At 40.7% G+C, this 21,229-nt stretch overlaps 1 protein-coding gene across 1 annotated transcript in view; it reads left to right on the top strand.

The window, feature by feature from the left end:
• Positions 1-21,229, top strand: part of LOC126475452 (RAB11-binding protein RELCH homolog) — a 120,633-nt gene that overhangs the window by 26,276 nt on the left and 73,128 nt on the right. The window contains exons 6-9 of the mRNA XM_050103326.1: positions 2,620-2,806; positions 5,474-5,603; positions 12,689-12,834; positions 14,922-15,062. Coding sequence (XP_049959283.1) covers positions 2,620-2,806; positions 5,474-5,603; positions 12,689-12,834; positions 14,922-15,062 — 604 coding nt within the window. The remainder of the gene's footprint in view (positions 1-2,619; positions 2,807-5,473; positions 5,604-12,688; positions 12,835-14,921; positions 15,063-21,229) is intronic.

Here is a 21,229-nt window from a genome sequence, read left to right as displayed (position 1 = left end):
ACTACTACTACGGGGTTGTTACTCATGTTCTTTGCACAGTTTTGCATTTATCCACATGTAAGGAAAGCTGCTGATCAGTATTCACATTTATGGAAAGCTGCTTTATCAGTTCGCCAAATGTAAATAGTGACAAAATCACTCTGTGTTTCTAGACAATCGCCCAAGTGGTGACACTTTCCAACAGATAATAGTATCTTCACAGAAAAATCTGAGAATCCTGCAGACTTTACCTGATAAGCCATTCGTGGATATTGAGACCATTAGGTATCTTATTATGCTTCTTTTGTGGTTAATCTGATGTTATTTCCATTTTTGTTAACCATTTGCTATGTAGCATAAGGAACTGGTCTCTGTGAGTCAAAAAATTCATTGAGGCAATCTTACATATGAGGAGCTGCATCAAATGATCATATCTCGGTTGACAGATTGATAATTTAGGAAGACAGAATCTACCTGTTTACCTGCGTATGGTATATAGGAAAAGGGAATTCTGCTTCATATGAATGGTGTTTTCAGAATATTTGCTGATTCTTTGAGAGGAAGTTCATTTCCTTGCAGAAACGCATCATGTTTGAGATTAAAACATCCTCTGGGGTCGAGCAGTAAAAGATATTATAGACACTGGTGTTTCAGTCTCATGAATCGCTTGACTTAATTTTCATAGAAACTGGAGTGATATATTCTCTTTTCCAAACATATGGGAATTTGTTCCATAAGTGTGTCTCTGTACGTACGCTCAAACAAAGATGCTTATTCTATAGTGTATTAGTGTAAGACATAATATACAGGTTGACAATTATTGAATTACATGAAAAAATACGTAAATTAGTTGCAAACTACACTGTGCACACTTTATTCAACATGTAAACTTTGCTACAGATGTTCGGATTTAGGTTATGACATGTTCGATATGGCTGCTATCATTGCCGATGATGTGGCACAGAGTGCAGACCAATAGTGAAATTTTGCATGACCCACTGAAGTGTCGAAACGTCAATGCTATCGATGTACACCTGAATGGCTGTTTTCAGCTCAACCCCACAAAAATGAGTCACACGCCTTCAGCTCCGAAGAATATAGCGGCCAGTTGAGGCCCAAGCCAGAGCCAGAATGCACTCCTCATAGTGCTCCTCCAGGATATCAAACATTCTCCTGCTTTGATAGGGTCAAACTCTGTCTTGCATGAACAACATGTTGTTGAAATCATGGTCACTTTGGGTAATGGGGATGAAATCATCTTCCAAAACCTTCATGTACCATCAGTAGTCACTGTGCCATCAAGGAATATCACACTGATTATTCCATGACTGGACACTGCACATCACACAGTCGCCCATTGAGGGTGAAGAGACTTCTCAATCACGAAATGCGGATTATCAGTCCCCCAAATGCACCGATTTTGCTTATTGACAAATGCATCCAAATGGAAGTGGACTTTGTTGCTAGACCAAACCATAATGCGCATACTAATTCCCATCATGCTCCATGGCCAACTGTGCAGTTTGAATGTCTTAACATGAACCGTTCAGAAGTTATGACGATTTTATTTCATATAGTTCAATAATTGTCACCCTATAAATTTTACTCGGGGCATGATGCTTGGTTTACTTAGAGTGGTTTAAATACTAGGAGAGCTTATTTAAATGGACTCATTTATGTGTTTTTGCAGTGGTCAGGTGGTAGTAAAGTATTTTTAAATGCAGTTTAATATTTCAGATTTGTTTTTGTTTGCTGTTTAGAACCAGATGATTCATGGCCTTGGCAATAATCGAGTATCATTGGAGTTTTCTGTGAGGAGTAACACATGTGCTGGCACCAGATTGTTCTATAATTTCCATAGTCATTCATAACAGTTCAGACGCACTAGAACCATGCACTGTACATGAACAGGATTATGTTGGACAATCACACTTAAGTAGTACGCTGTGCTAGGAACCTACATTGGTATTTTTTGAATGAATGCCTATGGAAATGAGTTCTGAACTGAGGGGTGATTCAAAGATTCAGTTAAGTTATTGCTTTGCTGTTTCTGTATTCCTGAGCTTTGTCATGTTGTATTTATACGATCCCAATTGTTTGTTTCTTTGTTTTTTTTTTTTAATTTTGACGGTCATCTCTTCACTCAATGATTCAGTCTTTCTGTCCTAGTTGAGTGAGTCACATTGACCCCCTGTGAGCATTTGGTAATTGTTGTAATTTATACTGTAGTATGGCATTCAACTGTGGCATGTATAAGTCATGTTGTTTCTTCCATTTCCCTGGATGATGGTTTAGAACCATATCCAGTAGGAATCAATTTATGAACTTCAGTACAATCAAGTTGTCATGCATTTCTTGGAATTGTATCTATTAGTTGTGGCTTAAGGTTGAACAGTTCTTTCTCTTCCGTAATCTTGTATTTGTGTCTCATTGTCATCATCATGGACTTTCAACATCACTTACCCCTGACTTGTAGGTCCAAAATACAGGTATTAAGCTACCTTCTCTCTCTCTCTCTCTCTTTCTCTCTCTCTCTCTCTCTCTTTTTCCTGTGAATTTTAAATTTGCTCTCTTTTGTGGCTGTAAGCAACTTGTACAAGGATAAGCCACCTATTTAATAATATGTATTTCTCATTCTAGGTCATTACCACCTGCATTTCGAAAGGAAGTGTTAGTGCGCTGTTTTGTGGATACATCAAAACAGCATGAGAGCCAGCCGTTACTGGCAGAGATACCAGAGAAAGACAATTTAAGTGATTATTTACTTCCTGTGTTAGGACAGACATTGCCACGTGTCATACCAAACATTATTCTTAACAAACGTGAGGTATGTAAATAAGAACATCTATTTTGTGTTTCCTCAGGGTATAATATCATAGAGAACATCTTTTTCAGTATTTGTAATTTTCAGTTGATTTTTTTTAAACAAAACTAGTTAGCTATTTACTTGTTTGGTGACTTTTTGCTAAGGTGTGGAATGAGTCAGTTTGACAATTGAATCGGTCAGAGCTGAAAGGCCTCAAGTCAATTTTCACAATTTTTCAGGAGAAGGAAAAGACTGTATAGATGTATCTAAGCCAAATAAATATTGATTTAACTTCTATTATCTATAAAATAATTTATTAGAATGTAATTTTTGTTAGTGAAAATACAATTTGAATGTTTCATCCACATTTATTTTTGTTTTTAAAAAATGGACTTAATGCTTTTCACCCTGCAGTTACTAGTAAATTCACAACCTGTATTGATTAATAAATTTAATATGGTATATTAATCATGTGTTTGTTGAATACATATTAATGGACAACAGTAATATTAATTACAAAATGTATTATTACTATGACTGAATATAATTTAAATTCATGAAGAAACACACACATATAACTATTAGTGACAGAAAGATTCACTCAGAGTTCCGATAATTGTCCACTTTAGAATGTTCTCATAAAATTCCATTGCATCGTGAGGGACATATTTCACTAACTTTCCAATGTCCTGTATCTTTTTGAAGTTTATGGGAACTTTTGTTCTTGTATACCTTTTCAGATGGTGTGGTAAAATAAGGCAGCAACTATGACTTTCCCAGAAAGAGTCTGTATATAACAGGAGAGCTGATGTAAACAGACGCTTCAAACTCTCCAATCTTGTTGTTGCAGTACTTGAATTGCTTGAATTTTAAGAGAGAAAATGCCTGCCTCTTATGTCTTCGAAATCTTCAATTTCCCTTGATATAACAGTCCTAATAAAACAGGAAGGCCACCATTTATCAAAATCAGTGATTTCAGTGCACTCTGCAACATGAACTTCCACATTTTTTCTGCTGTTTGATATTAATTCAACATATTCTTTTGCAATATAAACTCTTTCCCAATTTTTTATTCTATTCTTGAATACCCCAAAATTTCTATCACATGGTAGGTATGAATGACCATGTTCAGGAAACATGTGGGTGATTGACTCAAATCTACCAACTGTAGTCAGTCCTATACATTCTCACCATTGTGTGATTTTGGTTTTGTCCAGTACATCCATCTGAGAACGGGTTGAGATGCTTGATTGTGTCTGGAACGTAGTTTTTAATGTAGTGGTATAGAAAAGTGCACCCCTCATTTGCACCTTTTCTTCTATCACCCCCATGATAAAGATAGACCACGTTGCTGTCATCTTTTAAATTGTGGATATTTAACACATTTACCCATAGTTGCCGCATATAAAATACTTCTTGCACAGGAATTTCTGGTAAGGGCAAATTCTGCATATAGTCAAAGGCAGCAATGGCACCTATTTCTTCATTTTGAAAACACTGAGACTTGGCTTCTTTCACGGATGTGTAAAACTTTCAATTCCTTCGAAGATGATTCTGCAAATCTCCCTTGGCTGCAAGTTTTGAAGCTTCACAGAGATGGGGACTTTTTAATTTCACTTTAAGCTCCTCACAAAGAGAACAAACATCCATCTGTGGTCTGCAGAACTTATAATTATACTTTTCATGAAAATACTGCCTGTAGAAGTCATATTTCACAGCTGCACCTGGATATGCAGTACAATACATTTGATACATTGTTTTCACACACAGTCACTGCTTCACTGCAAGGGCCATTTGGATACTCCCTTTCAGCACTAATTTCTCTGAACCATGCAGGTGGGAATTCTCTCTCCAGCATTTCCTGTGCTCTCACAGTACCCCTGGCATAAACCTCTGCTAACATGTTCCTCACTGCCTCACCTTATCTTTTCTCTCTCTCTCCCTCTCCCCCCCCCCCTCCTCCTACCCCCGCCCCCAACCTTTCCCTTCTTCTTCATCTTCACTTTCCTCTCCTCCACCTCTTCCCCTTTCTATCTCTGATAATGCTCTACCCTCTGAACACCTTTTGTCTTGTCGTGCAACCACTGATTCATCTGTTGAAAGCTCTGCCTCATACTGCCCTGTGTCCCACTCCTTTCCTCTTGTGTCCTTCTGTACCCCTTCCCCACCTCCACCTGACAGGCAACAACTATCAATAATTGAGCAAGAGCTCGAAAGCTTATGTAAATACTGTTTTCTAATGCAGGTATCTCTGCACCACATATCATGTAGCTTCAGATGAGAGGTTGCCTTTCATTTATTCTATGTGTTATTCCATCCAGAAATTTTCATTGTTGTTAAAAGTTAATTCAGAAGTTTGGAAGATTCTGAAGTAACCAATTTGATTTTAGTCAAACAGTGGAAAACCTAGGATGGAACGTAACAATATTATGAGAAGGAAAGTTGTTACCCACCCTAAAGCGGAGATGCTGAGTCGCAGATAGGCACAACAAAAAGACTCTCACAATTAAAGCTTTCGGCCAAGGCCTTCATCAACAATAGACTCACAAATGCGCACACTGCAAGACATGATGTACTAGAAACATTTATTTGTAAACGATTATGCTTATTACATATGATGATAGAAATTTTAGCCCATAATGTGTTAGTGTGGAACTGAATAAAAATATTTTTCTCATTTACTTACAGGAAATAATACCTCTTATAGTCATGACAATTCAGCTTCATCCAGAGGCAGACAGTAGAGATAAGTTGTTAAATCTGTTGTTCAACCTGAAGAAAAAACCTAATGAAGAAGAGAGGTTAACAATTATTGCAGGTCAGTAAATTTTCAGTAACTCTTACATCAGCTCCAAAAATAATGAAAGATAAGTGCATGCCTGATTTTGTTCATTAGTTTTTCAACCTCTTCTTACATGTTCTGACTTGCTTCCTTTGAATACAACTATTCAGTTTGTATTCTTGAATATTACTATCATCACAGTTTTGTAGTTCATTCTGTTTCTTGCCTTAAAGGCTGATAAACTCTGGAAAACATTTTCCATTATTCCTATAGGAATCAATCGCATTTGAATCATTTGTATATTTTTTGTAGAGACAAAAATCAGCACTTTGTTGAAAATAAATGTTAATTGTTTCCAACATTGTTCTTGTGGGCTATTGGAGATACACATAACAAGCAGTTATTTGGATGGCTTCCATATTATAAAGAACTTTGTGACATGGATTTGCATTCTTTTATTTCTGGTGTAGTATACATTTTTTAGATTGTGTGTGACAAATTAAAATTGTGCAGTGGCTTGGGAAATTTGTCTGTCATGGGTAGTGCTTTTCCAGCTGAGCTACTCAAGCACACATTGTGAAAGTAATTGAAGCTTCCATTTCTCACTGGATCCTCTCCACTCCTTCCAAACTTTGTACACATTTTCCTGAAATGCTGCAATGCTAGCACCTCTGGTTGTCACTTATAGCTACCATGCATAACCATACCATCAATGATAACATGATCCAACTGAAAGTGGATATACAGCAGGCCTTCGCATCCATCTAACAGATGTCTTTTTCTTATCTCCCTGTTCATGACATGAAATGTATGTTGGTGGAGGTAGAATTGTTCTGCAGTCAGCTTTAAATGCCAGTTCTCTAAATGTTCTCAATAGTGTTGCTCGAAAAGAGTGTCACCTTCTCTCCAGGGATTCCCACTTGAGTTTTTGAATCGTCTCTGCAACACTTGCATGTTGTTCGAACTGGTAACAAATCTGGCATTCCATTTCTGAATTGCTTCGATATCCTACTTTAACTGCTGTAATATTAGGTTGGGTGCAGAAAAGAAGAAAATGCAGCTGCCGTAATGTTTGTGCAGTATTCAGTGTTATTTTGAATTTCACACATAATTTTACTGTTCCTACTAGAAACTGTAGGTTCTTTAAAGCTTTTAATCAATCACTTAAGTGCTAGACCACAGGAACTAAGGAGGTTTGGTTGTGGTTTGTCTGTTACATTTTCTATGGTGTTCTTTCATTTGTTTACCTTTGTTTTTGGCACATGTATTATTGATGTTAACTTGTTTATCTTCTTTTTAATTGCTGTGGCATGTGATAAAGATGCAAAACTTCAAAAAATGATTCATTCATTCTATAAGCTTCATCATTTCCTCAAAAAGATTTATCTTCCACATACATGAATGTTGCCCCACATGAAATTGAAACCATGTCATTTCAAAAAGAACTTTTAGTTTTTTGTGTATTTCATACTAAGCTCGTTCTATAGCGATTGAAAGTTTAATGAAACTATTGGAAATCAGCCAGAGCACAGGGAGTGGCATGCAGCTAGCGCTTAGCATGGTAAGAGTTAATTTCACGTGTTTTGGATACCAAATAATCAAGCACTATTCAAGAATAGGTCGCTCTAGTGTCCTATATGCGGTCTCCTTTACAGATGAACCACACTTTCCCTAAATTCGTCCAGTAACCTCACCTCAACTATTCATCTTCCCTACAGCAATCCTGATGTTCTTGTTTCATTTCATATTGCTTTGCAACATTATGCCCAGATATTTAAATGACATGGTTGTGTCAAGCAGGACACTACTAATGCTGTTTCCAAACATTACAGGCATGTTTGTCCTACTTATGAGAATTAACTTACATTTTTGTACATTTAGAGCTAGCTGCCATTCATCATGCCACCTATTAATTTGTCTAAGTCATCTTGTATCTTTCTATGGTCACTCAACTTCCACACCTTCCCATTCACCACAGCTTCATCAGCAAACAACAGTAGACTGCTGCCCACCCTGTCGACCAGATTGTTTATTTATATAGAAAATAATAGTGTTCTATCACACTTCCCTGGGACATTCCTGCTGATATTGTTGTGTCTTATGAACTTTTGTTGTCGAGTACACCATACTGGTTTCTATTATTTATGAAATCTTTGAGACATTCACATATCAGGCAACCTATTTCATATGCTCATACCTTTGTTAAGTCTACAGTGGAGCACAGTGTCAAATGTGCAGTACCTGCTGTCTGTGTCCATCATTAAACTTTTATGATGGGAACTGAAGCCAGCAAGGTTCCTACTGTAGTTTAGTCACTTCCCACTGCTAATTGATTTAATGGTCAGTCTCTCTCTCTCTCTCTCTCTCTCTCTCTCTCTCTCTCTCTCTCTCTCTCTCTCTCTCTCTCTCTCTAGACATTTAGTTGATTAGAGTGATTGATACCTTCATTGACTGATTTATTGAGTAATTGATTCATTCATGCATATGTTCATGCATATTTAAACTTCAACCTTGAATAAGTTTATAGGGGAAGTTTGAAATTAGATCTGAAAATCATCTATAAAAAGACAAAAATAATCTACAATGAAGCATAGAAGGGAAGACTAAAAATAAACACTGAGGTCATAGAACCAGTTGACAAATTTTCATATTTAGGACAGTTGAAGACAACAGCAGGGTGGATTGGAAAGAAAATAAACAGAAGATTGGAAATGGTCTGAAAAGAGTGTGATAAACTAAATATTGTTTTCAAAACTTAGCTCCAGAGTCATCTGTAAAGCAATAATACTATGAAGAGACTAGACTGCTACTCACCATAAACATGGCATGTTCAGTTGCAGACATTCACTATGAAAAGACTGTCACATGCTGAGCTTTTGGCTAAAGCCTTTATCAGAAAAGAAAGGAAAAGACACACATTCACACAAGCAAGCATATCTCTCACACACATCATCACTATCTTTGGCCACCTTGGCTAGACTGCAACTATCGCATTGAATGAAAACAGCACCACAGAGTGTGGTAGGGCAGGGGTAGGGATAGCATGATATGGATGTCGGGAAAGAAGAGTGCTGTCTGCTGGAGCATGCAGGGATTATAAGGTGGCAGGACAAGGATGCAAGGCACAGTGTTGGTCAGTAGCAGGGGAGGGGGGTCAGAAAAGGAGAGGAACAGAGAACAAGAAAAGACTTTTGGGTGTGTTGGCAGAGAATAGTGCACAATGAGGGTGAAATAATCAAAAGTTGTGCAATGATTTTCATATTCATGTGACCACCAACCAGCTGTCCACCAGGGTAAATGGCCACTGCTGAACTGTGGCCTATAGCAAAGTGACCACCCTGTTGTACGACATTCAGTTGAACATAACATGCTTGATTTCAGTGCCTGCTTCACAACTTGGGCCATCTGCATCCCCCCATCAGCCACCGATTTCTGAACTGCAGAGAAGGAAGTTATCCTTACAACGTATTCTCTGCTCCTGAAATTATCCTGATGTCAACTTACGATAACCTATTGTCCCCACACTCTTCACCCAACAGTTTCCAACCCCTCTGTCCTATCACCTCCCCCTAATTCACATCCCCTCACTCTCATGTACGCCACTCTCTGCCGATGCACCCACTGGCCTTTTCTCCCTCTCTGCTCCATTTATTTTTCATGTCCCATTCCCACCTTCCCCTCTCCACCACAGCGTCCCAATGTTGCACACAGCAGCCTTGTCCTAGTGCCTTCTAGTTCCTGTGTGCTCCACCAGACATCCCCCCACCTGTACCTTGCTGTTACTTCCCTTTCCCTGCCACACTCTGTATTGCTACTTTCATTCAACTTGACTGTTACAGTCTGGCTGGAGGGCCTTGAGACTGTGGTCATGCTTGCATTAGGTGTGCCTACTTGTGTGTGTGTGTGTGTGTGTGTGTGTGTGTGTGTGTGTGTGTGTGTTTTCCTTTCTTTTCTGAAGATGGCTTTGGCAGGAAGCTCAGTGTGTAACAATCTTTTCATTGTGCTGTTCTCCAACTCGATCTGCCATCTTTAAGTTGAGTAGCAACCTATCCTTTGGATAATATTGCTGATTTTTGTGCTTGAAGTTTACAATAAGTTTGTTTTACAGGTTTTGACTTATGATAGTGAAACTATTTATGCAAGAATTGGAACTTTGCACCTTAGGGTTACTAGTAGTGGCAGGAAAACAAATTGCTGGATCAGGGAACAGACTGTATTGGAATATGAAATAGCAATGGGCGGGTAATGTAGCCAAATGAAAGAATGGATGGTACATGGACCAATATTGTTCTTTGCTGCATTCCCCAAGATAAGAAAAGACATGACAATATGGTGTTACGTGGATAGACGAAATTAGACAAAATGCAGCAACATCATGAAATTGTTTTGCTGAAGATCCTAATGCATTGAAAAATATTGAGAATGCCTTTATCCAGCAGTGGATGTCAAGTGACTAATGATGAATATTTGTCAGATGCTGTAGACCATTCCAGATTCCCACACTTTGTGAGCATTGACACACTGTGGTGACTAAATTCTAGCCTAATAAGCAGGCAATCATACATGTCATTTTTTCAGTATTATACAGTGTAACATGTTCACTTTGTGGGTAAGTGAAAAAGTACAAGGCATGTTTTTTTTAGTAAGTACCATTTTGAAATAAAAATATGACAAGTAGTCTTTCCATAGCAATTTTATTTTTACATGAAAGCCAGTACTTCATTGTACTCTTCTGCTTAATTTCCACCAATATTAAGGCACTAACATATTGCACAACTAGCTTTCATATACCTCCTCCAGTTGAGGATCCTGCTGACTGAAACACGCACTGTGGTTGGTTTTTTTAGTGCTAAGTGTGTGAAAGTGGTTGAAATTCATCATCAGGTCAGTGAACTGTATGGAGAAAACATTATGAGTGATGAGATGGTGCAGTAATGGCTGAGAGCTTTCAAAGATCGCTGTATGAGATTCACAATGAGGAACAAAGTGAGAGACCTCCAGTCATTACTGATGATTTGGTGCAGAAAGTTGAAAAATGTGAGAGAGACCAGTTGCTTTATGAGATTTAGACATGTGATGAGTTTCCTCAATTGTCAAGAAGTGAGCTTTATTTGAAACTATATTACAATGGGTGTCTAATCAGGCAGCAGATTTCTACAATGGTGGTATTTCAAATTTTGTTGTATGGTACGATAAATGAGCCAATATGTGTGGGAATTACACAGAAAAGTATGTTAAAGTACAGGCCTTCTTGTAGAAATAAGTTTGCTAAGGCAAATGTATCTGCTTTATTTTTATTTCAGAATTGTATTTGCTTATAAAACGTGCTTGTGCAAATGAAGTGGCCTAACATTTCATTACTGTGTGGTGTTCGTTTGTCAAAGTTTGTGCCTTTCACACTCTGCATGCTTTGATGTTTGTGTATTTGGGTAATACTGAGATACCCTGTGATTCAAATTGCATGTTAAATTGTAGGGCCACCTATCACTGGCTCCATGAGCAAGTTATAACAAAGTAAGTACTCCAGCTTGAATGGCTAAAACAGAATAAAAGTTATTTTAAAATCGGAGATGTCTGCTCTAGCATCCATGGAGGTCATTTATCTGTAAAACTGTGCATTTGTGTAAAGTCATTGTTTGGAGGTTAACGAATCTGCAGGCTACAGAAGTAGCATTACTTATTCATATTTTCTTAAATAGAAGTATCCTTGTTGTCATATGTTATTCACTGACTCATTATTGAGTGCAAATATGGTGTTATAATGAAGTGATTAAAACATATTGGAGTGTAACAGTTCACTGCAAAGATGTTGACAGTGTGATCTCTGTGGCCTTTAATGTCAGTCCGCTACAGTACAGATACACTGAAAACAATACAGATGTCTGCAAGTTGCCTTTGTCAAGTGGATGTACTGTGCCACTCTACTGTGTTGTAATTCCTTCATTTAAGCTTCACATTTGCACTCTGATGACAGATAAGAGAATAATGTACAACAACACAGCAACTTCTATTTTGGGAAATATGACAACATAAGTGCTGTGTGTGTTAGTGTATATTGTTTCAAGCAAATGTTTAGCTTTTTGCCAAATAAAATCCAGTTATAACTCTTGTAAATCTGTCGGTTATAATTGTCTGTTACACAGTATTATTGTTTGATTAATTTCTGCTTCTTTTGTTCTTAGATTTATTAACCTTCAGACTTTGATTATAAACAAATAGTGTTTTATCTACAAATGACCTTGTCGGGTGGTAGAACAGATACATCTCAGCATTTTAAAGTAATCAAACTGGTATACTTTTTTTGCCAGGTCAGCACCAAACACTTAAATAAATTGTCACCTGAACACTCCTTTTATATAAAATGTTGCTTACTGAATATTCAATCACAGTTAAGTATTATTAATCAGGGTCCAGTTAGTCTGTGCCCTGAATCTGTGTGCCTTCTTCCTCCAACTTGGCTCAGATTTTACCTCCTTTACAGACTACAGATACAGCTGCTGAATATTAACTTCTGATTCTCATTCATTCCACCACATAAATAAGAAGTGAGATTCAATTCACTTAACAGATCTATATTAAACTTGATAATTAACAGTTGCAACACATTTATTATGTTTGGCATTTTGGGTTCGTAGATTTCATGATGCTCTTTCTTCCATACCACCCACTCCATGGAACTCCTATCTCCACCTCAGCAGGTAAGGTCGTCTGACTCTTTAACTGTAAGTTCTTTATTTATAGGCACAACTGTTTTTGCAGCATTTTAGCTACATCATTATGTGTCATCTATACAAACTGATAGACAAAAACTCACATGAGGCAAGAGAACATAACTAAAATGAAAAGGTATATAAGATGAACACACAAAATCAAGTCATGTTCTGATAGGCAATTTTTCTCTAAGTGGTGGACGTTAAACATAAAATAGTACAAAGTAACATAAATGCTCTATAAAATAATGTAAATGCTCGTGTGATATGCTCCTACAATGCCTAGACGGTACAAAAGCAATTTTTTTGTACCCACATTCAGTGACTGCAAAATTAATTCCTGTAAACTGATGTGACAAATATCTTACATACCACTCATTGTGTATGTTAATACGTGGTGATTTATTCCAGGCATGGTGGCAATAGCACAGTGCTCAGGGCCAGCCCTTGTGGAGACAGAAGTGCTTCCTCAGTGTTGGGAGCAGCTGAGCCACAAACACATTGAAAGGCGGCTTTTGGTTGTAGAATCTTGTAGTGCACTGGCACCGTATGTTTCTGTAAGTTTTCATTATTACATGATGATATAGTAAACAGCTTTCTTTGATTTTAAGCACTGTTTTCAGATAGGACAACTATTCAGTGCCCAAATAGTTGGCACCTTCTATATGTCTCCTACTTTTACTTCTTCCTACTTGCTCCTTTTGCTGAAATTTTTAATCTTATCAACTCCTTCATAGATATTCGCATACCTTTCTACACCATAACAATACTTGGGAAAGGAACTCTGCATGCTTATCAACTAACAAGTGTCTCCTGATTTTGTGCATGCAGTCACCATCAGCAGAAATCTTGGAGCTGACATAATTGAACCTAGAAACTGTCTCCATTGTTTCTCCTCCTATATTCCATGAAGTAATAGGTCAAGTTGCCATTAAGTTTCATTTTTTCAATTTTCAGCCTTAGACCAGTCTGTGCACTTTCTTCTTTCAACACCTGTTGGAGGATATTTAACTCTTTTCACTTTCTACCATCAGTGTGGTATCGTCTGCATATCTAAGGTTATTTATACTTACCCCAGATATTTTAATTCTGTTTTCTTTATCATTTAACCTGATGTTCCTCATTACGTGCTCAGTGTACGGGTTGAATAAATGAGGTGACATAAAGCACCCTTGCGATGCTCCTTTCTGTATCTTTGACCTATTTAGTTGTTCCATGTATGGTTCTCACAGTGACTTCTTGTTCAGAGTATAAATTCTGTTTGAGGTAAATGAGGTGATCTGGTACTTGCATGTTCTTGAGTAGTTCCCCTAATTACTTGTGACCAACATAGACAAAGGTTTTAGCATAATCAATAAAGCAGATATACATATCTTTTAGGAATTCTCTTGCCTTCTCCATGATCTGTCAGATGTTGGCACTTTGATCTCCGGTCCCTCTTCCTGTATGTAATCCAGCTTGTTCTTCTGACCATTCTCAGTCTGTATACTGGCAAAGTCTATTTTGTAAGATTTAAAGCATGGCTTTGCTAGCATGTGTGATAAATGTGTGTATTCAGTGATTTGAACAGCGTTTAGAAATTCCCTTCTTCAGAATGAGGCTGAACACTGAGATTTTCCAGTCTTTTGGCCACCGTTGGATTCTCTATGCTTTCTGACATATTGAATGCAACACTTTTATTGCATTCTTTACAAAGATTCTGAACAATTCTGCTGGAATTCCATCATGTCCATTAGCCTTGTTTCCAGCAATACTTTCAGGGGCCCATTTGACTCCACTCTGCAAAATATCTGGCTTTGGTTCTAATTTCACATTAACTTCATAATCATCAGTATGCAGTTCTATCTTATGGGCAACTAGGTAATAAAGTGCTGAACTTCACAGACTGTGATAAAGTTCACCATATATATATTCTTAATGTATATCATACTGAAATTTGGATTGTAATTACTACATTCAGTATAGCAGTAAAACAGTTTTCAGACTGTCAGAGAAGAGGTTATGTAGGACCTTAAATCAATCCATAACTGCTGCAGCATTTGGTTTCAAACCTTACTAGGTTTCTAGGTATCAGTTAAGAAAATGTCAACAATAATAAACTCATAAATTCTGATCTCGCTCTCCCCCCCCTCGCTCCGCCCCTCGGCTCCCCCGCCCCCTCGGCTCCCCCGCCCTCGCCCGCACTCCCCCCCCCCCCCCCCCCCCCCCCCCCCCCCCCCCCCCCCCAAGTTTCAACTTGCCCTTTGCTGGATCCAGATCCTGTAGCTCATATTAATAAATTTGCCCTTTGCCCTTCTCCACCAATTCTGAAAGTTTGTATCATCTTCGTGGGAACATTCAGCCTATTTTAATGGTAAATGGTGTTTTTTCTTGTCATTTTGTAATGTATTTTACTGCACCCAAACAGTTTTAATTATTTAGAGAAATTAATGTACTGGCAGCACAACATCTTTTAGTTCAAAACTGTGCTTTTGTCTCATCCAGGCACACACTTTATTTAGTTTGGGTGAACCACAGAACGTCAAGATGTAGTGGCAGAATAATTTGAAACTGTTTATTATAAATTTAATGATCTAAATAATTTAATAAGCAATTACACTGTTTAAAACTGTTTTACACTACAAGACGTTTTACTTGATTTCAGAGTTCCATTCGTAACTCCTTAATGCTTTCTATGTTGCAACAAATGCTGTTGGAGGATAAAGAAGAAACAGTGAGAGAAAGTGTTGTAAGAAGCTTAGCTCTGATTATATTGCTTATGGATGATAAAGATAAATATTTTCAGGTAACCATGGTTAGCTAGTTACTTTCACTGTTTTTACCAAACATAACAACTGTAATAAAGGAAGCAGTTATATTTGTAATGTTTGTAAATATAGCTTAAAGATAAAATCAAGGAACTTTGAGGTGTTAATCATGATTTTCAATTACTAATTTTTCTAAACTTGTTGATTTTGTGTTGTCTATTTATATATTGTACATCTCTAAGTGAAGCAAAATCGTAACTAAAATGTGACTTGTCCAGATAAATAAAATCTGTGCCACTATCTGTGTATCATAAATAATTTTTGTATACAGAGTTATACACAGGACATATGAAGAAAATAGCTATTTTGAAAAAAGTGACAGCTCCTCTTCTACTGCTCAGCTGCTGTTATTTACCAAATTCTCCAAAGAAATAATTTATCTAACTTAATACAGACCACTGTCATATTTTTAAATTCTGGTCAAGTCAAGAGCTGTTTAATATAATGTTAGAGTTTCACAGAGTTTACATCCTTGAGTCCAAGTATTCCACAATTTGAAGTTTTATTTTATCCTGGGTATCTGGGGATTTTCTATAATCTTACTTAAGTCTGTCACTAACATTTCAAAAAATATACTACTGCTAAGATACAATATTGGGCCGTTTCATAGTGTTCAGATATTGTGCTTGAATATAGAAAGGCAATTTCAATACCAAGAGGCTATTTCAATTTCATTTACATAATATGGCATGAATTCTGGTCAAGTGAAGGGCAAGTGATCAACAATAACAAGAATTACCATTAGCCCTTGCAGTTTTCCATGAGTTTCTTTAATGTTTCTGAATAAGACCTCATTCCTGAAAATGTTTCTGTGGTGAAAATGATGAGTGTGTAAAGTGTTTCAGTACCCACAAATATATCTGTAAAGTCAAGGAAGAATTTGTGGAGGTTAAAATCAGTTTCCTCATTATAGGTGTCAGGTGATTAGAATAGGTTTAAGTACCATGTGAGTTCTTTCAGCGGATAAGGAAACAAGGAATGAAGGAATATTACAGGGAGAGGTAAAATCATTAGAAAGAAGTTGGACAACCACAAGAAATGAAAGTAGTCATGGCTGACTCAAAAGAATTAATCTTCTTACATTAAACAAGGTAACTTATCACAGAAACTGATCCCCCCTGCGGGTCCGGGGGTTAGAATAGGCCCGAGGTATTCCTGCCTGTCGTAAGAGGCGACTAAAAGGAGTCCCTCCCCCTCAAGGGGGGTAGTTAGCGCCTGCCTATATTTGCGGTCATTTTGGTTTTTCACTTCTTCTCGTTTCTTCCTTTCTTTGGTTGGTTCCTTTCTTCGTTCTTCTCCATCTCACTGTCTTCCTTACTCTTTCCCCTGCCTTCTTCTCCTTGCCTTCTTCTCCTTGCCTTCTCTGGTCTCCGCCTCGGCGTTTGAGACAGTCTGTCCTCTCTCTCCTTCTCTCTCTTCTTTTTCCTCTTCTTCCTTCCTCCCTGTGCGCGCCTGAAGGCCGACCCATGCGTTCGCACGCGTAGCCGGTGACGGGGTAACGCGTAATTCCCCACCCTGGGTCGACAAGTAAGGCACACATGTACCCCCTGGTAAAGGCCAGGCCCAGGGAGGGGTGATTGCCTGAGCTGATACCTTCTGACCATGCCGATTGGTCCCTCCGTCTGTTTCTCGGGAGGTGTGACCTGAGGTGTAAACATTCACCTAAGGCGGGAGTGCCCTCTGAGAGGGTCCCCACAAGGAAGGAGCGCGCCATCAGAGACGCTGGCAATCATGGGGGATTCCTCCGCAATGGATTTCTCTTCTTCTTCTCTCTCGACTTCTGCCCACAAACGGAAACTTGACCAGCCACCAGTGACAAAAGTACTACCGCCTGCCCCACAGTTCCTCGTCGTTTCTCGATCTGAGGACGGAAAGGATTTTTCCTCTGTCAACCCTTTCGTTATCCAGAAGGGCGTAGATGCCATAGCCGGAACTGTTAAGTCTTGTACCAGGTTGCGTAATGGTACCTTGTTACTAGAAACTGAGAGCGCCTTTCAGGTACAAAAACTGCTTCGGGCCACACTCCTGTACACGTTCCCTGTCCGGGTGGAGGCTCACCGAACTTTGAATTCGTCTCATGGTGTGGTATATACTAGATCACTCGACGGATTGACTGATGAGGAGATTCAGTCTTTCCTCGCTGAGCAGGGCGTGACGGCTGTCCATAGGGTCATGAAAAAGGTCAACAATGACCTTGTACCGACCCGGACACTTTTCTTGACCTTTGATAGTGTTCAGCTGCCATCGCGCATCAAAGCAGGCTACGAGGTTATTTCTGTTCGCCCCCTATGTCCCGACACCTACACGCTGCTACCTGTGTCAGCGGTTTAATCACACTCGCCAGTCTTGTTCCAATGCGGCTAAATGTGTCACTTGTGGCAGGGATGCCCATGAGGGTGACTGTCCACCTCCACCTCCTCGTTGTGTGAACTGTCAGGGTGGCCATGCGGCGTCCTCCCGTGACTGTCCCATCTATAAGGAAGAACGCTGTATCCAAGAAATTTGGGTCAAAGAGAAAGTGTCCACCTCGGCTGCTCGCAAGCTATTTGCTAGTAGGAAGCCCACGCTGCTCCCAGTGGGGAAATACAGTACTGTCCTCGCCTCTCCTCGGACTACCAGGGAGGTGGCAACCCAGACATGCGATCTGACCTTCAGCACGACGGTCGTCCGTTCAGCCAGTGCTAAGACCGCGCGGTCGACGTCTCCTCTTCCTCCCGTCACCCCTCAGACACAAGCACTCCCATCAGCTTTTGCCAAGACGAAGACCCAGAAGTCAGATACACGGGCCTTCAAGAAGGACCCGTCCCGTGCAGACTTCCTACGTATCTCGACCTCCCAGCCATCGACCAGTACATCCAAAAAACGACCTTCCAAGAAGGCTCATAGGAAGCACAGTTCTCCTTCTCAGCCACTGCGCATTTCTTCTCCTGCACCACCCAGCGGTTGCCGCCCCAGGCCGTCATCCGTTTCGCCTGGTTGCACCGCTGGTAGCCGAACATCTGGCCGTTCACCTGCAGAGGAAGCTCCCCTTCCTGGCCATCTTAACAAGATGGCCGATGAACCTATGGAACCAATGGACGATGACTGTCCGCCTACTGATGGCGGCGGCAGTGCTCGCTCGACGCCAGGCCCTCAGCGTCCTTCGAGGTGACCCCTTCTTTCATCTTCCTTTTCTTCTCACGATGACACTTATTCATTGGAATATTCGCAGCATTCGCTCCAACCGAGAGGACTTGAAGTTGCTGCTCCGCTTGCACCGTCCGCTCGTCGTAGCCCTCCAGGAAATGAAGCTACGTCCATGCGATCAAATTGCCTTGGCACACTACACCTCTGTGCGTTTTGACCTACCCCCTGTGGTAGGTATTCCGGCTCATGGCGGGGTTATGTTGCTGGTCTGGGATGATATTTACTACGATCCCATCACATTGCACACCGGCCTGCAGGCAGTTGTCATCCGAATTACTCTCCCCACTTCTACATTTTCCATTTGTACCTTTTACACTCCATCGTCATCTGCCGTTACCAGGGCAGACAAGATGCAAATTATTACTCAGCTACCTGCACCATTTTTGTTAACTGGAGACTTCAATGCTGACCATCCCCTTTGGGGCTCTCCAGCATCCTGCCCGAGGGGCTCCCTGTAAGCAGACCTTTTCAACCAGCTCAATCTTGTCTGCCTCAATACTGGTGCCCCTACTTTTCTTTCGGACACATCTCACACCTATTCCCATTTAGACCTCTCTATATGTACTACCCAACTTGCACGCCGGTTTGAGTGGTATGCACTTTCTGATACATATTCGAGTGACCACTTCCCGTGTGTTATCCATCTCCTGCATCATACCCCCTCTCCGTGCTCAACTAGTTGGAATATCTCCAAAGCAGACTGGGGGCTCTTCTCTTCCAGGGTGACCTTTCAGGATCAAACCTTCACAAGCTGCGATAGTCAGGTTGCACACCTCACGGAAGTCATTCTCACTGCTGCTGAATATTCCATCCCTCACACTACTTCTTCTCCACGTCGTGTACCGGTCCCCTGGTGGACCGCAGCATGTAGAGACGCTTTACGTGCTCGTCGACGTGCTTTACGCACCTTTCAACGCCACCCTACAGTGGCGAATTGTATCAATTATAAACGATTACATGCGCAGTGCCGTCGTATTATTAAAGAAAGCAAGAAAGCCAGCTGGGCTGCTTTCACAAGCACCTTCAACAGTTTTACTCCTTCTTCTGTTGTCTGGGGTAGCCTGCGCCGGCTATCTGGCACTAAGGTCCACTCACCAGTTTCTGGCTTGACGGTCGCGAATGACATCCTTGTGGCCCCTGAGGATGTCTCCAATGCCTTCTGGCGCTACAAAGAGTTTCTGCTACCATCCTTACAACCCGGTCCCATTGCTCTCCCATTCGTGGAGACAACAAAATTTTTAGGTCTTACATTTGACAGGAAACTTAGCTGGTCTCCACATGTGTCATATTTGGCTGCCCCTTGTACCCGTTCTCTAAATGTCCTCCGTGTTCTCAGTGGTATGTCGTGGGGAGCGGATCGAACCGTCCTACTTCGCCTATATCAGTCGATCGTCCGCTCCAAGCTGGATTATGGGAGCTTCGTATACTCCTCTGCACGGCCGTCCATCTTACGCCGCCTCAACTCCATCCAACATCGGGATTTACGTCTTGCGATTGGAGCGTTTTATACTAGTCCCGTCGAGAGTCTTCATGCTGAAGCCGGTGAATTGCCACTCACCTACGGGCACGATATACTGCTTTGTCGGTATGCCTGTCGGCTACTTTCAATGCCCGACCACCCGTCTTATCGTTCCTTTTTTGACGACTCTCTCGACCGTCAATACGGGTTGTTTGTCTCTGCCCTGCTACCCCCTGGAGTTCTCTTTCATCGCCTCTTTCAACACCTTGATTTTTCACTCCCTGCAACCTTTCGAGTGGGCGAGAGCCACACGCCACCTTGGCTCCAGGCTCAGGTTCGTGTTCACCTTGACCTCAGCTCGCTCCCAAAGGAGGTTACCCCCGGTTCGGTATACCACTCCTGTTTTGTCGAACTTCGTTCGAAGTTCATTAATATGACCTTCATTTATACAGATGGCTCTAAGACCAATGATGGGGTCGGGTGTTCTTTTATTGTCGGGGCACAAAGTTTCAAATACCGGCTCCATGGCCATTGTTCGGTCTTCACAGCTGAGCTCTTTGCCCTCTACCAGGCTGTTCTTTACATCTTCCGCCACCGACATTCTGCTTATGTCATCTGCTCCGATTCCCTGAGCACCATCCAGAGCCTCAGTGATCCGTATCCGGTTCACCCTTTCATGCACCGGATCCAATGCTCTCTTCAGCAGCTGGTGGATGACGGTTCTCCAGTTAGCTTTATGTGGGTTCCTGGCCATTTCGGTATCCATGGGAACGAATCTGCAGATGCCGCGGCCAAGGCTGCGATCCTCCAGCCTCGGACAGCTTCTTGTTGTGTCCCTTCATCAGATTGTAGCAGGATCATTTGTCGGTGCATTTTATCGCTGTGGCATGCCGATTGGGCTGCACTTACGGACAACAAGCTTCGGGCCTTGAAACCTCTTCCCGCGGCTTGGACGATGTCCTCACGCCCTTCTCGGCGGGAGGAGGTCGTTTTGGCCCGGTTACGAATTGGACACAGCCGGTTCAGCAATCGCCATCTGCTGACGGCTGTGCCGGCACCGTTCTGCCCATGTGGGCAATTGCTGACGGTCCACCACATTTTAACGTCCTGTCTGGATTTTACTACACTGTGTCTTGATCTTGGCCTGCCATGTACTCTAGATGCCATTTTAGCGGATGACCCAGGAGCAGCTGCTCGCGTTCTTCGTTTTATCAACTTGACAAACCACTCTAAGGACATTTGATTATGCTGTTTTTTTAATCCTATGCCTGTCAATCTGTCTTTTATCATATTTTCCCTTTTAGTTGCTGTTTTAAACTTGTGCCTCGTGGTGCATTCCTAACATAGTCTGGGCGCTAATGACCATTGAAGTTGTGCGCAAAAAAAAACACCCAGAAACTGATGATTGAAATGTTTTTTTTTTTTTGTTGATGATGCAGCTTTGTATATAAGATTGTCTGTGTAGTTTTGACATAAGTTAACTACCTGTTATATTCAGAA

Source organism: Schistocerca serialis, chromosome 4, assembly GCF_023864345.2.
Source record: "Schistocerca serialis cubense isolate TAMUIC-IGC-003099 chromosome 4, iqSchSeri2.2, whole genome shotgun sequence".
NCBI classification, from domain to species: Eukaryota; Metazoa; Arthropoda; class Insecta; order Orthoptera; family Acrididae; genus Schistocerca; species Schistocerca serialis.
The sequence above is the reverse complement of the archived record's forward strand: the minus strand, read 5'-3'. Positions and strand labels throughout refer to the sequence as shown.